The following is a 24343-nucleotide window of genomic DNA, read 5'->3' on the forward strand; positions in this document are numbered from 1 at the left end:
GGAGTAACTGAAGTTGGTATGTTACTACCTTAGTAACATAATGCAATTTACTTTGTAAATTCTGGGAGGATTATATGTACCCTATCTTTGAAGATTTTCATGGAGGATAATGGACATTTGGGAGTCCATGTTATTATATTTGTGTATGTAATGAAAGGGTAGCTATGATTTTTATATTATAATTTTCTTTTATTTAACAATGCCCAATTAGTAGCCATAGGGATCCTAGAGGGACATTGACCTCTAAATAGCTTTGTTCTGTCTTCTAACGAGGCCTAGCATGTCTGGGGCCCGCCCCCTGGCCCTGGTTGATCCTGATTGGTGTTAAGAGAGTCCACTGCTAAAAATATGATGGTGAAAATTAAATTCACTTTCATCTCGGCTTCCAATGACATATGTGTTCTTTTCAACCTAGAGAGGTCAGGAAGCAGAAATGCATTTTACCTGCCCTGGAATTCATTTAAGAAGAATACCGTGTACAAGAGACCAGTTTGAGTGAGGAGGCTAATGTCTTCCACCATGCCCCAGAGCATTTGCCCAGCAAGCAGGGTCTCCTGCTGGTGGTGGCTGATGTAGGAGCAGAATGCGAGTTTGGGGAACGGCCTGCAAGGAAGGTATGAAAGCTTTTTGGAATTCCAAATTAACTCATTCCCAGATTCCAGTAGAACACTGAGGACTATATGTATATGTTCTCCTTTCTTTCCCAGGATTTCATCAGGCAAGATTGCCATGGAGCTTTCCCTTTGGTTTACCCCAGTTTTGGTAAGTTCTGATTTTGTATGAAGAAGCATACTTAGTCAACGTGATGCACATTTTGGACTTTTCTCTAGGACAAATTAGGGTCATTTCAAATGCAAATGTTTCTCTTTCTCTCTTTCTCTCTCTCTCTCTCTCTCTCTCTCTCTCTCTCTCTCTCACACACACACACACACACACACACACACACACACACACACACTTCTAAGTTCCTAGACCAGTATTTTTGTTTGCTGGAAGAATGAGGAGAGGGAGACCAAGTTCTGCTTACTGTGAGTTGCGTCTGGGTAAGTTCATGGCCTTAGTGTGATTGAGTTATTTTGCCATTAAATTTATTGTAAATTGAAGCAGAATCCGTTCCTCTTCAAGCTGATTTACTATACTTAAAATAATGGGGTTTGGCTAAATCAGAACTAGTTCAGAAATCTGAGATGAACACTAGTTGACCAGAACGACAAAGCCTCACATAGAGAAGTTTATGGATTTAAAGGGTAATGGAGTATTTTATTTAGGTAGACAGTAGAAGAGACAATGAATCAGAAAATAATTGCCAGAGTCAAGGCATGTAATTTCTCTTTCTGTCCTCAGGCTAGTATCTCTAAAAGTATGTACTAAAAGGGTCAGAAGATAGAGATTCTCCCTTAGACTGACCACTTAGCACAGGAGGAAGGGAAAACTCTCCTTTCTTACTGGTCTCAAGCTCTGTAGGAAAATAACCTGGCTTCTATCTCCCACAGTATAATTAAAGTCCATCTGATACTCTAGTACTCTCACTTTAGAGGGCTGCATCTGGGACCATAGGAAGTTTTCCTGTAAGTAATGTTATGACATCAAATATGGATAAAAAATCCTAAGGACATCATGGAGGAATAATTTTTTGTGGGATGACCTACTCATGACTGTAAGTTTTTTTTCCCCTAAGGCTACAGTTTTCCTTTTGCAATATTCACCCTTTGATGATATTGATGATATCAGTGGTATCTTACCAATAATATGTTGCATGATCAGATATAAAAGTAAAAGAAGGGTTTTTTTTTTCCTGCTTGGCAATAGAGTACAGAAAAAATGGCTAACACTCTTAAAATTACATTATCGTTTATGAAAACTTGTAACCATGTGCACAGTTCTTTTTTTTATCATTTAACATAAATATATTCAAGATAAAATAATTTATTTTTACTTAATAAAGTATAAAAACTAGACATAAAATATAATATTTAAAATAATTAAAAAATCCAGTCACCACACTTATACTATTTTATTTTTTATTAGTTTTTTCCCATTTCTTAAATTTGAAAAAAATTATAGTTGACACACAATGTTACATTAATTTCAGGTATACAATATAGTGATTCAACAACTCTATATGTTATGCTATGTTTACCACAAGTGTAACTACCATCTGTCATCATACAACACTATCGCAATATCATTGACTGTATTCCCTATGTTATACCTTTCATCCCTATGACTTATTCATTCCATAACTGGAAACCTGTATCTCCCACTCCCCTTCATCCATTTGATGACACTGTTTTATATGTTTCACAAAGTTCTTAATTCTTCAGTCATGATATTCTACAAAATAGCTCAGAGAGTTGAAGAAATGGAAAAGTCAGTGATAGGGGATACACGAAACTGGACAGAAGTTCAGGAATTCACTCTGGAGGGCTTTCCTGCTGTCCAGAACCTTGGAAAGGTTCTCTTCCTGGTACATCTGCTGGCATACCTGGCCTCCATCATGGGAAATACACTCATAATCACCATTACCTGGACTGACCATCGCCTCCAGACACCCATGTACTTCTTCCTCCGCAGTTTCTCCTTTTTTGAATGCTGTTTTGTAACCACTGTTATTCCTAAATTGTTGGCCATCTTTCTGTCAGGGAGGCAATCAATTTCTTTTGTGGCTTGCTTCACACAAGCCTTTGTCTTTCTTTTCCTGGGAACAACTGTTTTCTTCCTTATGGCGGTATTATCCCTAGATAGGTACCTGGCCATTTGCAAACCTCTGTATTACTCAACCATCATGAACCCAAGGATGTGTTTCCTTCTGGTCACTGCCTGCTTATCTTTGGGATTTGTCCTCATGGTGGTTCCAATTATAATGCTTTCCCAGTCATCCTTCTGTGGCTCCCATGTCATCCCTCACTTCTTTTGTGATTTTGGGCCACTGATTCATCTCTCTTGTTCTGACACCAGATCTACTGAAATGTTGGCCTTTATCCTTGCTTTGTTTATCCTTTTGACATCCCTTATCATAACCATCATTGCATACAGCAACATAGTAGTCACAGTTGTGCGACTTCCGTCAGCCAAGGAGCGACAGAAAGCTTTCTCCACCTGCTCCTCTCACCTCATTGTCCTCTCTCTGATGTATGGCAGCTGTGTCTTTATATACGTGAAACCAAAGCAAACAAACAGGCTGGACTCTAACAGGGAGGCTGCCCTTGTGAACACAGTGGTGACTCCGCTGCTGAACCCTGTCATCTACACTCTGCGGAATAAGCAGGTCCATCAGGCTCTGAGGGATGCTCTGTCCAGGGTTAGATTGCAGAAATAGAACCATAGACTGTCAGAGGGAGAATGCCTCCTCTCCATCTAATGCAATCTCCATCCTATTTCTGGAATCTCTTACATAGTCTTGCAACTGTGTTTTTAAAGTTTCTGCTTGTTTATTCTTAGAATAAGGGCCAATTTATCTTATAATCCAATGTACTCCACTACTTGAAAGCTCTAACATTCTTGTTCATATCGAAATGAAATTATCTTGCTGTTCTGTGATCTTCTGTTCACGAGTTTTAACTCGATAGGATTCAACAAATTTTAATGAGGAGTCTCATATCCATGATTATGTTTGATGCATGTGAAATCTCAAAGTTGAGAAGGTGTGGTTTCATGTATCTACTTGTGGTAAGTACATAGGGATGGAAAATGAAATTCACAAGAATTAAGAATATCAAGTTGGTTCAAGGATAGATGTAACATGGTCACTATATTGATTTTTGAAGGACACATGTACATAACTGTCATGGTATTAATAGCATTACTTGAAATGACTCAATGCAATTGTTTTCAATTGTGCATTGTCTGTATATAAATAGAATATAAATCTTTATAATTCTAGTTTACGCTATAATGAAGACATATAAATGTCTCTAATTGAAATTGGAAGTTTCCTTTGGTTATGCTCATCTGCTAGTACTGATTTCAGTACTAAAGGCCCGATGATGGAGTACCAGAGAGAGAGAAGCATTATGATTTCTGGAACAAGGAATTGAGTGGTTAAGATTGTTTCCCTACTACAGAAAAGGAATTGGGGGGAATCTAACCAAAGGTGGAAAGGAGTCTGATTGTGACTGTAGAGTCTTTCTAAGTAAATCTATAAGCAAGTATCTTTATTTGTGAAATGAGAGCTTTGATGTGATAATCTCTGGGTGTCCATTATTAGTACGAGTGTGAAATGACACTACTGATACCAAACATGACACAAAGACACACTGTAATAGAAATACAATTTGAGCGTAGAAAAGAGAAAATGATGAGATGTTTTTGTTTGTTTTAATTTTTTTTAGTGTTAAGTTCACGCATGACATCTTTAATGTGTTTGTTGGCCATGTGTATGTCTTCTTTGGGAAAATGTCAGTTCAGGTCCTCTGCCCATTTTAAAATCAGGTTATTTTTGGGGCTTTTTTGGGTGTTAAGTTTTTAAATATATTTTGGATATTAACCCCTCATTGGATATGTCATATGCAAATATCTTCTCTCATTCAGTAGGTTACCTTTTGGTTTTGTTGATGGTTTCCTATGCTGTGCAAGTGATGAGATATTTTAATGAAGAATTACAACTATAATTTAGTTATTCAAGATTTTGGTAGGAAAAGATAGATTTGGACACAAGACACAGTAAGAAAAGTCCTGGAGCTGGTGTTTGCTTGGCATAGTTGGCTATCATGCTTTGCTCTGACCACATTATTCTGTGGTTTCAGGCATAATAATTGACTGTGTTATGAAGATTTCTGGCATACAATTACGAATGAATTTGAAGAATAGACTACTCAATTAACACAACACATTTTTGTTCACCCTATGCACATATAAAAATTTCCAAGTATTTTTTTGTGTCGGCTTATCTCTTTTTATGACATTTGGTATATTCCCTTTGCTCAAAGCATCACATTGTCAATGATTTTTCCCAGAATGGCCAATTAATGGTACAGTTATTGGCATAAAGGTCTCCCCATAGGAATGCACATGTCAGTGGAGGCTGGTGATGGCAGTTGGGCTGCAGCATGCAGCTTGGGGGCCTAGCTGAAGGTGAGCCCAGTGGTGCAAGCTAGTGACAGGAGTCAAGGCCAAATCTGGGGCCACATGCAGCTAATTCAAAATATATAAAGAACTCATACAAATCAATGATTAAAAAAACACAACTCAAAATAATTGGCAAAGGACCTGAATACACATTTTTTCCAAAGAAGACATATAGATAACCAATAGGTATATGAAAAGATGTTCAACATCATTAATCATCAGAGAAATACAAATCAAAATCACAATGAGATATTATCTCACACCTAAGCTAGGTTAGAATGGCTATCATAAAAAAGTGAAAGGAAAAGAAGTATTGGTGAGGATGTGGAGATAGGGGAACCTTTGTACACTGTTGATGAGAATTTAAACTGGTGCAATCACTGTGGAAAATAATATGGAGGTTCCTCAAGAATTAAAAATAGGAAGCTACCTAAGTGTCCATCCATAGATAAGTGGATAAAGAAGCTTTGGTGCATACACACACATACACACACACACACACACACACACACACAATGGAATAATACACAGGCACAAAAAATGAAATATTGCCATTTGCAACAACATGGATGATTTAGGGGATATTGTGCTAAGCGAAATGAGTCATTCAGAGAAAGACAGATACCATATAATTAACTTATATGTGGAATTTAAGAAATAAGTGAACAAAAAAGAGAGACAAACAAAAAACCAGACCCTTAAATAGAGAACAAACTGGTGATTGCTGGACAGGAGGTGGCAGGAAGGGGGTGGTGGGGGGGAATGGGTGAAATAAATGAAGGGAATTAAGAGTACACTTTCATGATGAGCACTGAGTTATGTATAGAATTGTTGAATCACTATATTGTACACCTGAAATGAATATAACACTGCATGATAATTATACTTGAATAAAAAATGGTTGAAAATTTAAAAATATATAAGAAAACTACTGTATAATCCAATGATACTACTTCTGGATATATCTCCAAAGGAGTCGAAATGAAGATATTGAGGAGATATCTGCACTCCCATGTTCACTGCAGCGTTATTTATTATAGCCAAGTGTCCATTGATGTGCCCATTGATGGATGAATGAATAAAGAAAATGTGCACAGCTTTCTGTATGTTAATCATAATGGAATAAAGTGGCTTTAAAAAAGAAAATTGCACTTCTTTGATTCAAAATTTTACTGAATAGTTTTAATAGATGAGATGAGCAGAATATTAGACATGCCAGATGAAAAATTAGCATATTTGAAGATACAGAAACTTAAAAACACACACACAAAGAAAAAATAATCCAACTAAAATGATAAGAGCATCAGTGAAATATGGGACAAATTCAGGCAATCCAACGAGCATATAATTCGATTTCTGAAACAGAAGTTTATATGTGGAGAGGGACAACAAAAAAAGATTTAAGGACACGATGGCCAAAATTTCCCAAATTTTCTGAAAACAGAACCAAAGGTCTCAGCAAAACCCAATCACTAGAAACATGAAAAAATCCACACCAAAATGCATAATACATTGCTCAAAACCAGTGATAAAGAGAAAATCTTAAAAACAGCCAAAAGGAAAAATTACATGTTTCATACTGAGGAACAAAGATAAAGATGACATAAAATTCTCTTTGGAGAGACGTAAATGAGAATGCAGTGATACAGGCACTTTTGAAGGACTCTGAATAAAAATCTGCCAACCTAGAATTTGATACCTGTAAAACTGTCAAAAATGAAGGCTTACAAAAGATAAAAGGATTAATCACTAGCAAGCCTACAGAATAATAGCTAATAAAGTCAGTCCTTCCAAGAGAAAGAAAATTACACCAGATGAAAATATGCAGAGCTATGAAAAAGAATGAAGAGCACTGGAAATAGTAACTATATGGTAGGTATTTAAGATATTTATTTTAATTATTTAAATGTCTGAAAGATAATAGACTCCACAAAAATAGTAACAATGCAGTGTGGAGTTCATAACATACGTGGAAGGAAAATATATGACAATAATATCATAAAAGCTGAGGGGGTAGAAATATAAGTATACTATTATAAGTTTCTTATATGTGAAGTGGTAAAACAATCACTTGGAGGTAGGTAATGATAAGTTAAAGATGTATACTGTAAACACTAAAGCAACCACTGAAATAAAAGTAAAAAGTTATAGCTAAGAAGCCAACAGAAGAGAAAATGGAATTATCACAATGGGGCACTAGGAAACTTGGACTGATGTATATCTTCATTATATTCATTATGGTGGTGATTTCATCAGTATTTAAACATGTGAAAATGCCATGCCAAGTCCCTGGAAAAGGCTGGCTGGGCTGCTGAGCCTGCTGGGCCAGACAATAAGAGGCCAGCATGGAAACATATTAAGATGAAGAAACTAGCAGAGACATCAGCTAAAGTAGGTGACATCAGCTAAAGTAGGTAACTTCAGCCCTAGGAAGATCAGCCCTTAAAAAATGTGAGAGGTATCTAAACAGTTACTGGCTGATGAAAGTCAGAGCCAGACAGCCAACCAGAGAAAGGTGTAGCTGTAAACTTAAGTACTGAGCATCTTAAAGCACAGTCCAAGCAGACAGCATACTGGGATGGTGTTTCAAAACTACCAGGACAGGCCTGGAACTTCCTTCAAGCCATGAAGCTGGGAGGGGAGAAACCTTCTACCACAGCAACTGCAAAGAGCCAGATATCACAGAATTTGTGAAGCTTATGAAGAAGGCTTACCCAGACCACACACAGTTTGAGAAAAACAATCCCCATTATGACCCATCCAGAAAAGAAGACAATCCCAAATGATCCAGGGTAGATGTACAATTTGTTCCAGCGATAAAGCATTTCATTACCCTGACTGAACTCAAAACCCATCACGAAGCCCTTAAAACAATATGGCTCTGTTAGGCAAACCATAAAAGAGACTCTTAACTACAGAGAACAAACTGAGGGTTGTTATAGGTGGGGAATGGGCTAAATGGGTGATGGAGATTAAGGAGAGCACTGTTGTGATGAGCACTGGGTGTTGTATGTATGTGATGAATCACTAATTTCTACTCCTGAAACTAATATTACACTGTATGTTAACTAACTGGAATTTGAATAAAAACCCAAAACATTAAAAAATAACATGCCAAAATGTATCAAATTATACACTTTAAATATGTCCATTTATATCAATGATCACTTAAAGCTGTTTAAAAGATAATAGAGCTGATTGTAATGCAATATTAAAAATGCATGGTGAATTCAAAAGAAAATAGGAAAGAAGAATATGAAATATATAGCAGGGGACAAATAAAAGGAAACATCAAGATGGTAGTTAGGGCACCTGGGTGGCTCAGCCAGTTAAGTGACTGATTCTTGATTTTGTCTCAGGTCATGATCTCATGGTCATGAGATCAAGCCCTGCATCAGGCTCAATGCTGGGTGTGGAGCCTGCTTAAGATTCTGTCTCTCCCTCTCCCTCTCCCCCTCTCCTCTCTCTCTCTCTCTCTCTCAAAAATAAAAAGATGGTAGAGTTATATCTAACCTTATAATAATGACATTACATGTAAATGGACTAAGCACTCCAATTAAAAAAGGGGACAGAGAGAGAGAGAGAGAGAGAGAGAGAGAGAACTACATTGGGTAAAAAGGAAGACCTTACCATGTGCTGGTTATAAGAATAACATTTAAATATATACAGTAAGAAATTCCAAGAAACATCAAGCAAAAGAAAGCTTGTGTGACCATAGTAATATATATTAAAAAAATAGACTTCACAGTGTATTTTCAGAGATTAAGAGGTAAATTTATAATGATAAAGAAATGAAATCACCAGGAAGACATAATTTTATATGTATATTCACATAATGATAGAGCTTAAAATTCATGAAAGAAAAGTTGGAAGAACTAAAGTAAAAAGATCCACAAATATAGAGGTTTTAACATCATTATTTCAGTAATTAATACAACAAACAGACAAAAAAATCAGTACACAGAGATTTGCATGACTATCAACTAAGTGCACTTAATTGATAATTGTAGATTGTTATATTTAGCACCTGAAGATACACATTATTTTCATGTGTACATGGAAATTGCACTACTAGGTATTTACCCAAATGATACAAAAATATTTATCCAAAGGGATACATGCACCCTGATGTTTATAGTATCATTATCAACAGTGGCCAAATTATGGAAAAAGCCCACATGTCCATAGACTGATGAACAGATAAAGAAGATACGGTATATATATACAGTGGAATATTAGCCGTAAAAAAGAATGAAACCTTGCCATTTGCAGTTATGTGGATGAAGCCAGTGTGTATTATGCTAAGTGAAATATGTCAGTTAGAGAAAGACAAATATCATATGATCTCACTCATATGTGGAATTAAGAAACAAAACAGATGAATATATGGAGAGAGAAAAAAGAGGGCAAACCATAAGAATGACTCTTAATTATAGAGATCAAACTGAGGGTTGCTGGAGGGGAGGTGGACAGGGGATGGGCTAAATGGGTGATGGTATTAAGGAGGGCACTGTTTTATAGTTTGATTTGAACAGCGGTTACATGGCTATTTATATACTTAGAAAATTATCAACCTGTACAATTAAAATTTGTTCATTTTACAGAATGTAAATTATACCTCATTCAATAAAATACCAAGTTAAAAAGGGAAACAAGCAAAGACAATTGTAAAAATTTAAGTTTGTCTTTATTGACATATGTAATTCGGGATTTTGTAAATTTTACCACTCTAGACCACTCATGGAAAATATACCTTTGAAGACTTGTACAAAGAATTGTGTGGGCTATTGGTAATGACAGTTGTATGTTACCATATGCAGTGAAATGGCAATTATGTTATATTTCTGCTGAAATTTCTCATTTCCAAATATGGACAATTAAATGTCCTCTGGGACTCTTATGATTTTAGTTCCTGCTTCCTTTTTTCATACTCCTCTAAATGAATTCTCAGTGTTCCAGAGGTTTGTCCTTTTGGACCCTGTGTGTCTCATTGGGGATGGTAAATAATCCTGTAGTAAATATATCATCAGGGCATTTGAATGTATTCTCATTTATGACTGCAATGATCCTCAGCTACTCTGAAAGGTGGGGAGCAACTGGTTGATGGGAAAGTGACTAACAAGTCCAAAGGAAAGTGACCTTTGTTGTCTCTTCTTCCTGACTTTCTTGTGGTATGGATGCATAACTGACCAAATTTGATGTTTATGATGGACTGGGTCATCGTATGCCATAGACTGGATATAAATATGTTCAGGAATTTTAAATGGTTGCATCAGCAAATTCTGGTGCATATTTGTGATACTTTCTATTGTCTTGATCTAGGATTTATCAGTCCAGTTGCTATAGGGGAAAACTATGACTGTCAATCCTCCAGAGTTTAAAAATCTCTGTCTTCCATGAAAAAAAAAATCAGCCTTAATCATTTCCTATTAATTTAAGACATAAGGCATTTATTGATTTCTTCAATAGTTCAAGGAAAAGTACGTCTCATTTAAGAGTGTTCTTCCCCACCCTGCGTTCCATTAGCCTAGGAGAAAATTCCTGGCTTGTCGGAAGAAAAGAGAAGCATATTGTCAAAGAAACTGTTTCCTGTAAGCTGATTCTTGGTGAGTACTTGACTATGAGGATACTTGCAACCTAACAGGTCACATATTTAAAGCAGAGACTTGTTATGTTTAAGTTTGTATTGCGGTCATGCATAGTTACTGTAATAGGTTTAGCTAAATCAAAGAATTAAGTAAAGTACAATTTAATTATGGTGACTTACTCACTAGAGCACTGATTTCCAATGGATGCCCAGATTCGTTCCCCAAAGATTACATATCAATTCATCTGGCTTCTAGGTACACACTGGCATTAACAAAACAAAGCAAAACAAAACAATGTTCCTCTAGTGATTGCAAAGGGGATACAGGTGTAATTCCATCACACCAAAATCTTTTGGTGTAACAAAAATATTCCCAGAAAACAATATTGAAGGGTAATTTATGACTAAGAGCAGAAGTAAGAATTTTTCTGTCAGGTGGGTAGAGTGAGAGGGAAACTGATTCACCCATTAAATGTTTATTCATTGATTCTAAACAACCAAGTCATGTAACCATGCCTCTAACCCCCAACCTTTAGACATGGTTTCTCTTAAACCCAAAGACTGGGTAGTTATGAGATATTGTGATAAACGAGGTTTCCTCCTTACTCTTTTTTTGAATATAAAATTTATTGTCAAATTGGTTTCCATACCACACCCAGTGCTCATCCCAACAGGTGCCCTCCTCAATGCCTATCACCCACTTTCCCCTCCCTCCCACCCCCCATCAACCCTCAGTTTATTCTCAGTTTTTAAGAGTCTCTTATGGTTTGCCTCCCACCCTCTCTAACTTTTTTTCCCCTTCCTCTCCCCCATGGTCTTCTGTTAAGTTTCTCAGGATCCACATAAGAGTGAAAACATATGTTATCTGTCTTTCTCTGTAGGACTTATTTCACTTAGCATAACACTCTCTTGCTTACTCTTAAGGTCTTGGGTAAAGGACTCAGGCTGAACCAACTTCAGGTCAGGAAAATAACTGGTTTGGAACATGCTAATAGGAAAATGATCCCCTTGCCAATTTCTTTTTCCTTTCCTTTTCTTTTTTCTTTTCTTTCCTTTCCTTTCCTTTTCTTTTCTTTTCTTTTCTTTTCTTTTTTCTTTTCTTTTCTTCCTCCCTTCCTTCCTTCCTTAGATGTATGTATGTATGTATGTATGTATGTGTGTATGTATGTATTTATAGAGTGTGCACAAGTGGGAGAGGGCAGAGATAAAGAGAGACAGAATCCCAAGCAGGCTCCACACCATCAGTGCAGAACCTGATGTGGGGCTGGAACTTAAGAACTGTGAGATCGTGAACTGAACCCAGATCAAGAATTGGATGCTAAACCGACAGAGCCACCTAGGTGCCCCCCCCCCCCACAGTTTCTATTTCCAGAGGACTGAAGTCAGTACATAGGAGAGCTTCATATATTGCATATTATACCTGAAGTATAGAAATTAAAACTGTGACCCCATAAAAATATTCTTTGTGGGATGATAATCTTCATTGTTATCTGTTAGTTTTATACATTATGTGTAAACAATAATTTTCAATTTGCATTCTTTACCTTATGGACTTATTAAAAATATCAGATTCTGTGTCTCCATCTCTCTCTGCCCTATCCCCACTCATGCTCTGTCTTTCTCTGTCTTAAAAATAAAATATTAAAAAAATTTTCCAAAAGAGTAAAGTTGCACATTAAAATTTATTTTCAAAAATAAACAATAAGCCTTCAATTTTTACAATTTAATAATAGAAAAAGTTCAAAATCTTTTATAATACAGCATTTAAATGATACAAAATAAGCCCTCATTCAGAGTTGTAGCTGCAAGTAGTAGTTATTTTTTTAATAGTGGCCATGATTTAAATTTTTTATTCTTTGATGATAAGAATCCCTTGATGATAGTGTTTTCTGTTTAACAGAGTTGATGACAGAGAAATGGAGATAAACATGGAGGTGAGGAATGAGACAACAATCCAAGAATTCATTCTGGAAGGGTTTCCTGCCATCCAGTACCTGGGCAACATCTTCTTCCTGATGCATCTGCTGGCATATCTGGCCTCTATCACAGGAAATATGGTGATCATCACTATCACTTGGGCTGACCATCGCCTCCAGACACCAATGTATATTTTACTCAGCACTTTCTCCTTCTCTGAATGCTGTCTTATTACCACAGTTATTCCTAAACTGCTGTCCATCTTTCTTTCAGGAAGGCAAACAATTTCCTTTACTTCTTGTCTCACACAAGCCTTTTCTTTTCTGTTTTTTGGGTCAATAATTTTTTTCCTGATGGCTGTGATGTCCTTGGATCGATACCTGGCCATTTGCAAACCTCTGCACTACCCGGCCATCATGAACCTGAGGGTTAGTTTCCTTCTGGCTTTCTTCTGCAATGCTTTGTCCTTCATCTTGATCACTGGTCTGGTGTTCGAGGTTTCTCAGTTATCCTTCTGTGGCCCCAATGTCATCTCTCATTTCTTTTGTGACCTCGGCTCCCTGATTCATCTCTCTTGTTCTGACACTGGGTCTGTTGAAATATATGTCCTTTTCCTTGCTCTGCTTGTCATTCTGATATCTCTCATTTTAACCATCATTGCATACAGCAATATAGTAGTCACAATTGTGCGACTTCCATCAGCCAAGGAGCGACAGAAAGCTTTCTCCACCTGCTCCTCTCACCTCATCGTCCTCTCTCTGATGTATGGCAGCTATGTCTTTATATACATGAAGCCAAAGCAAACAAATAGGCTGGACTCCAACAGGGAGGCTGCCCTTGTGAACACAGTGGTGACCCCACTGTTGAACCCTGTCATCTATACTCTGTGGAACAAGCAGGTCCACCAGGCTCTAAGGGATGCTCTGTCCAGGGTGAGGTTGCAGAAACAGAGCTTTGGAGGGTAAGTGGATCTTCTTGGTCTTCTAGTTCAATTTCCTATTATTGCAGAAATCTTTCCTATAGAATCTCTACATATAGTGATCTAGCATATGCTAATTTCATCTAGATGGGTACTATCTTACTTTGCAATGCAATACTTTTCACTATTTGAAAATTCATCTTAGTTCTGTATATTATGCTGAAGGATATCTTGATTTTCTACTCAGTGGTCTTTTATGAATTCAATTCAAACAACTAGGTTCTCTGTGGAGAACCTAGTATACATAAATCATATAATTTTTTTAAGCTAAGAATTTAAAAAGTTGTCAATAAAATAATAATAATAATAATTGCTGGTACATTCTTATGCTTGAGTTTTCTGATACCTAAGAAAACATAGAAAACATTACCATTTTATGTATTCATGGTTTGAAATTTTAGAAACAAATTGTTTCTGAAAATTACATAAAGTCATATAATAGCCTAATGAAAATTAATGGTATTTCATTAATTGCATCTTTTATGTAAATGAACCAGCAGTAAGCTGGTTCTTTCTTTGGGTCAATTGGTTTTAGAGGCATAAGTAGCTCAGGGTAACCTAGAGGTGGTTAGGCACTTTGACATTGTCATCTTCTAGTGTATCAAATGTAACCAATAAAAATTGTCTTTAATTCTTTCTTGAAACATAAATAAAAGTAAAAAAATTTTAATTTGTTCAACTTTCCCCCTGTAATTGATATTGCCAAGCCTTGGTCCCAGTAGGTTACTGAAAAATAGGTGGTCCCACTACCAGATTCTCTCCCCACATGTAAGAGATATTTTCTCCCAATGTGATTTTAGGTGTGGGAGCTGCCACCATCTTTCAGGTTAAGCTAAATTATGGTCAACATTTTATGCAGCAAACTAACAGAACTCATAATTAGGAAAGTTTAAAAGGAAAATGAATGCATTGATAATAAAAAAATGGATTAAAATTGGGTCAGTTATTGTGTTTGTAGCTTCTTGGAGTAGGTGGCTCCCTCCCCACTGAAGACAATTGGCCCTAATGGGAAGTAGTACCTGTCACATCTGACACGGCATGTACATGGTGTGCATTTGATTTTTATTGTGTCTGATTTGATTGTGTATATTCCTTTCCTGCTTGATTTGAGAATTCCTTATATTTAAGGCATATTCTGATTAGGAAGAACTTTAGACTATCAAAGAATGTTGAGTGATTTAGATTTTTATGTCTGGGAATGGTCTGATTATAAACTGTCCTGGGGGTTATGGTCTTCCAAGGACTGTTGTGTCTATGTCCCTCCTTTCTCCAAAGAAGAAGATAATTTCTGAACCCAATCTAAAGGCAGGGAACTCCTGAGAATTCTCTGCTTTTGGTTTCTGTGCATTAGATAAAATAGCCACCTCTTCCAATTTTCACAGCCTGACCTCATGAACCAGACTAGTGTAGGAGATGAACCTCTAGGTATTTTTGTAGATGCTATTTATTAAGTTGAGGTAGTTACCCTGTACTCCTAGCTTATTATGAGTTTATTTTTGTTTTTTATCATGAATGAGCAGGGAAGATACTCCTTGCTCGACTCAGATGAAGCCACTAGAAGAAGGTATGGTTTTTCTGTTGGTATTTGGATGGAGTAGGGTTAGTATTGATAAAAATTCTGTTATTAGGGCATTCTTCTCCAGGTTTGGGTTAGGGGGAAAAGTTGTGTTTTTTTTTTTTTAACTATTTAAAAGAATTTGTCGGTTCTGAGTTGGGGGCTTCTGAAGCACCCTGTCTGGGATATATGAAAGGCAATGAGGTATCTCAGTATGTGGATCCTGAGAAACTTAACAGAAGACTACAGAGGAGGGGACAGGGGAAAAGTTACAGAGAGGGAAGGAGGAAAACCTTAAGAGACTCTTAAATACTGAGAACAAACTGAGGGTTGATGGAGGGTGGGGGAGAGGGGAAAGTGGGTGATGGTCATTGAGGAGGGCACCTGTTGGGATGAGCACTGGGTGTTGTATGGAAACCAATTTGACAATAAATTATATTTAAGATAAAAAAATTGTTTAAAAAGGCAATAAAGAAACCCAGGGAAATGACTGCCATATCATTCCTCAAGTCCCAAGGTCCCTAGGCCATCTACTATCTTCTTTCTATTTTTCAGAATCTTTCTATCATTCTTTGTTGTGTTATGTCCAGGGTATTCTAATTTAAAGAGGGAAGACCTGGGGGAGAAAGGGTTATTTCACCTCGGTGGAACAGAAAGTCCTTAATGAACTCCTTGAAATCAGTTATTTTAGAATGAAAAGTATTACTTTGTTAATGATGTTTCTCATATGACAGCCCATGAAAATTGAAGGATTGATTCACAGAGGAAACTTCTTATTATTAGTAGGTATACAATTTGCAGAGAAGGTGTCAATTTCAGGAGAAATAAACTAGGGAGTTGAAAAAAATTCAATGTTTTGGTTTGAGTTACTCCAGAAGCAGACCCAGAAGCAAGAATTTGAAGACAAGTAGTTTACTGGAGAGTTTATTCCATGAATGACCAGTAGGGAGGAGGGAAAGTGCTATAGTAAAAAGAATTGTGTATTACCAAGCCAGTTACCCTTCTGGGAAATTGGAGCCCAATCTCACTGTGGAATTCTGTGTAGCAGTATAATACATTCTTATGAATTATTCAAACCCAGAAGAAAAGAAGATGGGGTATGTATATAACAATTCTGCACCCATCATCCATTGAGGATTGCTTGTGGGAGTGTTCTTTCACTAGCCCTTCTGGCTTGTCTTATGCACAGAAAAATAGTGCCAAAAATAGTGCACAGAAAAATAGGGCCAAAAATAGTGCACTGACAGAGTTTGCAGGAATTTATAGTAAACAACCTATAGGCTGCCTGTCAAGTTGAATCCAAGGTAATATGGGTGGGGCCTAGCAGTGTCTTCTTCAATCCGCCCTTTACACTAATTAGATTCACTTGCCCACCACCTTAAATTCACACTGTTAAAAAAGAATCAGTCAGAAATGAAGAATGCAAAACCTGAGATTGGAAACAGGCTTGATGCAATGAACAGTATGCTGGAAGAAACAGAGGAATGAGTTAGTGATATAGAAGACAAAATAATGGAAAATAAGCTGAACAAAATAGAGAAGCAAAAAATTATAGAATATGAGAATAGACTTAGGGAACTCAGCAACTTCATCAAACACAATAACATTCATATTATAGGAGTACCAGAAGAAGAAGAGAGAGAAAGGGGGGCAGAAAATTGAGGAAATAATAGCTGAATATCTCCCTAATCTGGGGAAAGAAATAGATATCCAAATCCAGGAGGCACAGAAAGTTCCCATCAAAATAAACAAAAGTAGGCCAACACCAAGATGTATTGTGGTTAAATTTGCAAAATACAGCAATTAAAAAAAATCCTAAAAGCAGCAAGACAAAAGAAGTCCTTAACTTACAAGGGAAGACTCATAAGGCTAGCTGTAGATTTCTCAATAGAAACTTGGCAACTGGAAGGGAGTGGCATGATGTATTTATAGTACTGCATGGGAAAAATATGCAGTCAAGAATGCTTTATCCAGTAAGGCTATCATTCAGAATAGAAAGAGAGATGAAGAGTTTCTTAGACAAACAAAGACTAAAGGAGTTCGTGACCACTAAACCAGCCCTGCAAGGAATATTAAAGGGGACTCTTTGAGTGTAAAGAAACACCAAAAGTGACAAAGACGAGAAAGAATCTCCAACAGCAATGACAAATCAAGTAATAAAATGTCACTAAATACATATCTATCAATAATTACTCTGTATTGGACTAAATTCTCTAACCAAAAGACATAGGGAGCCAGAATGGATCAAAAAGCAAGACCCACCTATATGCTGCCTAGAAGAGACTCATTTTAGACTTAAAGGCACCTGCATATTGAAAGTGAGGGGATGGAGAACCATTTATCATGCATATAAATCAAAGGAAAGCCTGAGTAGCAATACTTATATCGACAAAATAGACTTTAAAACAAAGACTAACAAGAGATGAAAAAGGGCACCATATCATAACAAAGGGGACAATCCAACAATGAGATATAAAAATTGTAACTATTCATGCACCCAACATGGAGACACCCAAATATATAAAACAATAACAACCATAAAATAACTCATTGGTAATAATACAGTAATAGTAAGGGGCTTTAACACCACCCTTACATCAATGTACAGATCATCTAAACAGAAAATAAACAAGGAAAAAATGGCTCTGAACGATACACTGACCAGATGGACTTAGAAATATTCACAACATTCCATCCTACAACAGCAGAATACACATTCTTTTCGGTGCAAATGGGATAGTCTCCAGAATCCATCACATATTAGGTCACAAATAAGGCCTCAACAAATACAAAGAGACTAGGTGCAAATGGGACATTCTCCAAAATAGATCACACAGTGGTAGCAAATCAGACTTCAACAAACACAAAAAGATTGAAATCATACCACGCATTTTTTTTCTGAGCACAATACTACAAAACTTGGAGTCAACCACAAGAAAAAGTTTGGAAACCCCACAAATACATGGGGGTTCAAGAACATGCTACTCAAGAATGAATGGGTCAACCAGGAAATTTAAAAAGAAATTTAAAAAGTATATATGGAAACAAATTAAAATGAAAGCACAGTGGTCCAAAACTTTTGGGATGCAGCAAAAGCAATTCCAAGAGGAAATTATATGGCAATACAGGCTTACCTCAAGAGTCAAGAAAAATCTCAAATAAACAACCAAATCTTACACCTAAAGGAACTAGAAAAAGAACAACAAATGAAACCTAAAGCCAGCAAAAGCAGGGAGATAAAGATTACAGGAGAAGTAAATGATATAGAAAAGCCCCCCAAAAAAGTAGAACACATCAGTGAAACTAAGAGCTGGTTCCCTGAAAAAATTAGTACAATTGATAAACCTTCAGCCAGACTTATCAAAAAGAAAAGAGAAAGTACCCAAATAAATAAAATCACACATGAGAGAGGAGCAATAAAAACCAACACCACAGAAATATAAACATCCAGAAGAGAATATTATGGGAGTGCTTGAGTGGCTCAGTCAGTTAAACGTCCAACACTTGATTTTGGCTCAGATCATGATCTCATGGTTCATGAGATAGAGCCCTACATCAGGTTGCGCACTGACAGTGTGAAGCCTGCTTGGGATTCTCTCTCTTCCTCTGCCCCTCCCCTGCTCATGAACATGCACTTTCTCTGAAAATAAATAAACATTTAAAAATAAATCACATTTTTTAGAACAACAAAAAAGAAGACAGTATTACAAAAAATTATATTCCAATAAATTGGACAATCTGGAAGATATGGATAAATTTTTAGAAACATATAAACACCCCAAACTGAAGCAGGCAGAAATAGAAAACTTGAACAGACTGATAAGCAACAAAGAATTTGAATCAGTTATAAAAAAAAGTCTCCCAACAAAAAAAGTCCAGGGCCAGATGGCTTCACAGGTGAATTTTAACAAACTTTTAAGGAAGAATTAACACCTATTCTTCTCAAACTGTTCCAAAAATAGAAATAGAAGGAAAACCTCCAAACTCATTCTATCAGGCCAGCATTATCTTGACACCAAACCCAGACAACGATTCCACTAAAAAGGAGAAATACAGGCCAATGTCCCTGATGAACGTGGATTCAAAAATTCTAAATAATGAAAGACAGATATCATATGTTTTCACTCATATGTGGATCTTGAGAAACTTAACAGAAGACCATGGGGGAAGGGTAGGAGGAAAAATAGTTACAAACAGAGAGGGAGGGAGGCAAACCATAAGAGACTTTTAAATACGGAGAACAAACTGAGGGTTGATGGGTGTGGGGGGAAAGGGGAAAATGGGTGATGGGCATTGAGGAGGGCACTTGTTGGGGTGAGCACTGGGTGTTGTATGTGAGCCAATTTGATAATAAATTATATTTAAAACAAAACAAAACAAAAACAAAAATTCTAAATAAAATAATAGCAAATTGAATCCAACAATACATTAAAAGAATCATTTACCACAATCAAGTGGGATTTATTCTGGGGCTGCAAGGTGGTTCAATATTTGCAAATCAATGTGATATACAATATTAATAAAAGAAAGGATAAGAACCATCCAATCCTCTCAATAGATGCAGAAAAAGCATTTGACAAAGTACAACATCCATTCATAATAAAAACCCTCAACAAAGTAGGGTAAGAGGGAGCATACGTCAACATTTTAAAGGCCAAATATGAAAAACCCACAGCTAATATGAACCTCAATGGGGAAAAACTGAGAGCTCTTCCTCTATGATCAAGAATAAGACAGCGATGTCCTCTTTCACTGCTGTTCTTTAACATTGTACTGGAAATCCTAGCCTCAGCAATCAGGCAAAAAAAGAAATAATGGCCCCCATATTGGCAAGGAAGAAGACAAAGTTTCACTATTTGCAGATGACATGATACTCTATAGAGAAAACCCGTAAGACACCACCAAAAAATTGCTAGAACTGACTTACAAATTCAGTAACATTGCAGGATACAAAATCAACGTATAGAAATCTGTGGCATATCTAGACACCAATAATGAAGCAGGAGAAAGAGAAATTAAGAAATCAATTCCATTACCAATGCAACAAAGGCAATAAGATACTGAAGAATAAACCAACCAAAGAAGTGAAAGACCTGTACTCTGAAAACTATAAAACACTGATGAAGAAAACTGAAAGGACACAGAGAAATGGAAAGACATTCATGCTCATGGATTGGAAGAACAAATATTGTTAAAATGTCTATATTACCTATAGGAATCTACACATTTAATGTAATCCATATGAAATTACCAACAGTATTTTTCACAGAGCTAGTACAAACAATCCTAAAATTTGTATGGAACCACAATAGCCACAGCAACCTTGAAAAAGAAAAGTAAAGATGGGGGCATCATGATTCTGGATTTCAGGTTATATTACAAAGCTGTAGTAATCAAAACAATATGGTAATAGAGCAAAAATAGACACATAGATCAATGGAACAGAATAGAAAATGCAGAACTGAGCCACAGCTACGTGGTCCATTAATCTTTGGCAAAGCAGGAAAGAATACCCAATGGAAAAAAGACAGTCTCTTCAACAAATGGTGTTTGGGAAAACTGGAGAGCAACATGCGAAAGGATGAAACTGCACCGCCTTCTTTCACTGTACAAAAAGATAAATTCAAAATGGATGAATGATCTAAACGTGGGACAGGAAACCATTAAATCCTAGAGGAGAATACAGGCAGTTACCTCTTTGACATAGGCCATAGCAATTTCTTTCTAGAAATGTTGCTGAGGCAAGGTAAAAAAAGGAAAAATATTGCATTGAGACTGCATCAAAAAACATGAAGAAATATTGGTATTGGAGAGCCATGAAGGCACTATCCAGAAAAGTGGAACAATTTGAAATATTTGTTGGTGTCAGTTCACCACCCCTTATGCTAGATACAAAGTGTAATTAGTTCAGCTCATTTCTTTGAGTGTCCCCTTTCTAAACCTTTCCATCAAACCACATGGAGACCCTCTCCTCCCACCCTCCCACTGTCATGTTGGCATTGGTGCTCCCCATGGTTCATTTCTGCACCATGAATCTGGCACTGAATAAAATTAATACCCCATGCAAAGGATCCTTTATCTGAGCATTAAAATGTATAGTCTCATTTTGCTCTGGCTTCTGTAACTCATCTCCTATATTCTTTATTTTTCCTAACTTCCAACTGAGAATATTACCATGGAGCCCAGGTTTGGCCTGGATTGAAAGCAAAGTGTGTTGATGGAGAGGTGTTATAAAAACGATTTTGTCTATTAGTGGAAAGGTGGAACCCACATGAAACTTGTGAAAGTTTCTGTAATATTTGCCTTGACCTTGTAAGTTCAATACTTATGAAGGAAGATTCAAGCAGAACAAATTTCCATACAGCTACCATATGCCCCAGGGTTGCCTGCAAATACATTTGGGAGTGTAGTCCACTTCTCTGTATTTCAATGGGAAGCCAAGGCCACGGAAAAATGGATCACTCCTGCCACTGCAGCCTAGCTGAGGTACTGAGGAGAGGAAGCAGTTTTTCAAGCCAATGGTTGCTATGGATACAGCTTCTCCACCCTAAGGCTCACATCTCTTCCTCTATTCCATCTAGAAAGAATCTGAGGATCCACTTCCCAGATACTTTCAAAGAGAGAGGGTCCTGCCAGGTTAGAGATTTTATAGAAACCACCAAGTATTCCTTTTCTTCCCCGAAGAGGAAGAAGTGTGTGCTTTCCTTTTCAAGGAGATTGTGGAACAAAATTAAAATACAAAATTAGATTAAAAAACAAAATTAGGTGAAAATATGCAATGAAAAGAATCATAACATTGGTAGAAGCATGAAGAATGGTTGACCAAGAAAGGTGGACTTCACCAGTATCTTCCCAAAAGACTGATGAAAGCCAGGGTGTAAACAAGCTCTTACTCATAAAATCTGTTCTTTTAACAACTATGCTCTGGCATATACCACATGTAGAAAATTGTAGTCTGGACTTGTACCCCAAATTAGTAGCAACATTCAGCTTGGGATTTTAGAAACCCTTGGGAAATTGTCATATAGTTTTCTTGAAAACTCTTGGCAGAGAGCAGTGTGGACATCTGGGAATCAGTGTCACCATAAATAATGAGAAGATAAATAAGATAAATAAGGGTTGCCCTAGTAACTTGTTCTCAACAGTGACCAATTAGCTGCCCCCAGGACACCAGTCGTGCCTTTACTTTCTGCCCCTGTGTCTTCATCATCTAGTAAAATTAGGGGGCTGCACTCTCTGCTCACTGGCTGGGTCCATCCTGTTTGGTGACCAAACAGTCTTATATAAAAAATATCAGAGAGCCTCAGACTTGCATGTCAGCAGATTCTCATTGTCAATGCAGTAAAACAAGGATGCTGCTCTATATGGAAAGGTAAAGATATGATGGAGGAGCATGGTGGAGTACAAGGTATCTTGGAGCAGGTTCACCAGTGACAGTGGAGCACTATGGCAGAAGGACCTTGTCTCAGGACCCGGGATAAACCTATAAGAAGCCGGTGAATGAGGTAGACCACAATGTTGTATGTTAGGCGGACTTTTACCCACTTGGGAGAAGAACCCTAAGTCTGAGATTCCAGCTCTAGCCCAGAATTGGCGGTAGTGAAATGTGGTTGTTTTACTCCAGCTGCTCCTTTCTGGGGTTTCGGTGGTCAAGGCTGCCATGTAGCCTTGCTGTGGTATGAAATATTTTGGGCTATAGAAAGAGGGCTTTGTCAGCCAGACACTGGCAACATGGGATGCATATTCACCCTACTGTAGGACAACAGGCTATGATAAATGCATTTACTTCTCTCCTTTCCTCTCAGCCCACAGCAAGCTCTCGATTTCTTGGAAGATAATAGTTGCAAGAGGAGGAAGTCCTGCCTGCCATGAGGTGACTCCTATGTGTGACTGGCCTCAGGGACCGTGGTGGTTTGTGGACTTACTGGGGACAACTGGAACAGAAGCAGAAGCTCCTTCAGGCTGGGGGTGAGCACTTTGGTTTCACAAGCAGCACTTTAGGGGATCTGGCCCACAGTGGGTTAGTGAGAGTGACACATTCCACACTCCCAGTGGTTAGCCTATTTTTGAGATACTACAGCCAAACACCATCTTGAGAAAAGTCATTGATTGAGAGGACTGAAGAGAGAAGAATGTTCACTGAGTTTCATGGAAGAGTCAGTGTATGTGTGCCAGGTTCCCAGAATATCCTCTTAAGTAGGTTAATCCTGTGACCTACTGTCAGTCCCACCACCCTCACAGGCCAGCATGAACCCAAGGGGTGGGTGGTCAATTCTGGACTTACAGTTCATGTCCTGTTGTTGAGCAGCACCCAATGTCTCTGGTCTCCAGTTTCTTCTATAAAATTCTTGAGCTAAAGTAGATGCTCTCTAAGCCCTGTGTCATTCCACAGGCCAGTAACTCATCAGTGATTATAACTAAGGGTAGAAACAAGTAAGCTATGAAGCTAATCTTTCACTTAAGGTTGAGAAATCATCAACAATAAATTTACTCCCATTTTAAAATGTTTTGTCACCGCATTTGGAAACAGCAGGTACTCTGGAGTCGGGTATCCTGGCTAAAGTCCCAGCTATGTGACCCAAGTTCTCTGGCACTCTCTAAACCTCAGTTTCTGCTTCTATAAAATAAGGGGTTCATGGTGTTTGGGAAGAGTCATAGAAATACTGAATTTCAATGACCCAACACAGAACAAGCATAGATCCTCAACAGATGATGATGACAGCTTGGACAACAGAATGTGTTGCATTATTAAAAGGGATATTCAAAGGGAATATTACTAACATTACTCTTATGTTTACTTACAAACTGATAATATCATTAAAAACAATAAAATATAGAACTACAAAAATGTCAATAACCCTGCCTACGGCTGATATTATATTTAAGCATTATATTAAAGATCATAGCATTACAGTTAGACTTGAGGAGCAACAGGAAACATTAGCATCATATGTCAAGTGAGTTACACGCTTTAATTCTCACAAGAACATAAACAGGTAGATCTTATCAGTTTCATTTTGCTGAGGGTGAAAATGAAGTTCACAAGGTTAGCTAACTTTCCAAAGATGACCCATCTCAGGGGTTAGAACACACTGTTGAACTAGTATTGAATTCAGGTCCATCTGATTCAAGAACCAATTGACTAAACTACTTAGCCATCAGTCTAGCCACCTTCTTGGATTGGCAAATACCTTAAGCATGCTCCTCTAAAAGCTTGTGGTTGCTGATTTTGGGTTAA

At 37.3% G+C, this 24343-nt stretch overlaps 2 protein-coding genes across 6 annotated transcripts in view; both read left to right on the plus strand.

Annotated features, from left to right (window-relative positions):
* The window catches only part of LOC106989572 (olfactory receptor 6C74-like), a 76024-nt gene extending 64300 nt beyond the window's left edge, over positions 1-11724 (plus strand). For 3 of the 4 annotated variants that reach the window (XM_053206833.1, XM_053206832.1, XM_053206834.1), the window contains one exon: positions 416-7472. In XM_053206833.1, the coding sequence (XP_053062808.1) occupies positions 2282-3319 (1038 nt within the window). In that variant the 5' untranslated portion in view covers positions 416-2281 and the 3' untranslated portion in view covers positions 3320-7472. Of the gene's footprint in view, positions 1-415; positions 7473-10536 lie in introns of those variants that run through there. The other variant, XR_008291983.1, reaches the window with a different exon arrangement.
* Positions 11725-11809: 85 nt separating this feature from the next.
* The window catches only part of LOC128310920 (olfactory receptor 6C74-like), a 33265-nt gene continuing 20731 nt past the window's right edge, over positions 11810-24343 (plus strand). Inside the window, exons 1-2 of one of the 2 annotated variants that reach the window (XR_008292090.1) lie at positions 11810-13532; positions 22911-23073. Coding sequence is in view for 1 of the 2 variants with exons in the window: in XM_053207197.1 (XP_053063172.1) it covers positions 12571-13532; positions 22911-22977 (1029 nt within the window). In the remaining variant the exon portion in view is untranslated. Of the gene's footprint in view, positions 13533-22910; positions 24336-24343 lie in introns of those variants that run through there. The other variant, XM_053207197.1, reaches the window with a different exon arrangement.

Source organism: Acinonyx jubatus, chromosome D2 (assembly GCF_027475565.1).
Source record: "Acinonyx jubatus isolate Ajub_Pintada_27869175 chromosome D2, VMU_Ajub_asm_v1.0, whole genome shotgun sequence".
NCBI lineage: Eukaryota > Metazoa > Chordata > Mammalia > Carnivora > Felidae > Acinonyx > Acinonyx jubatus.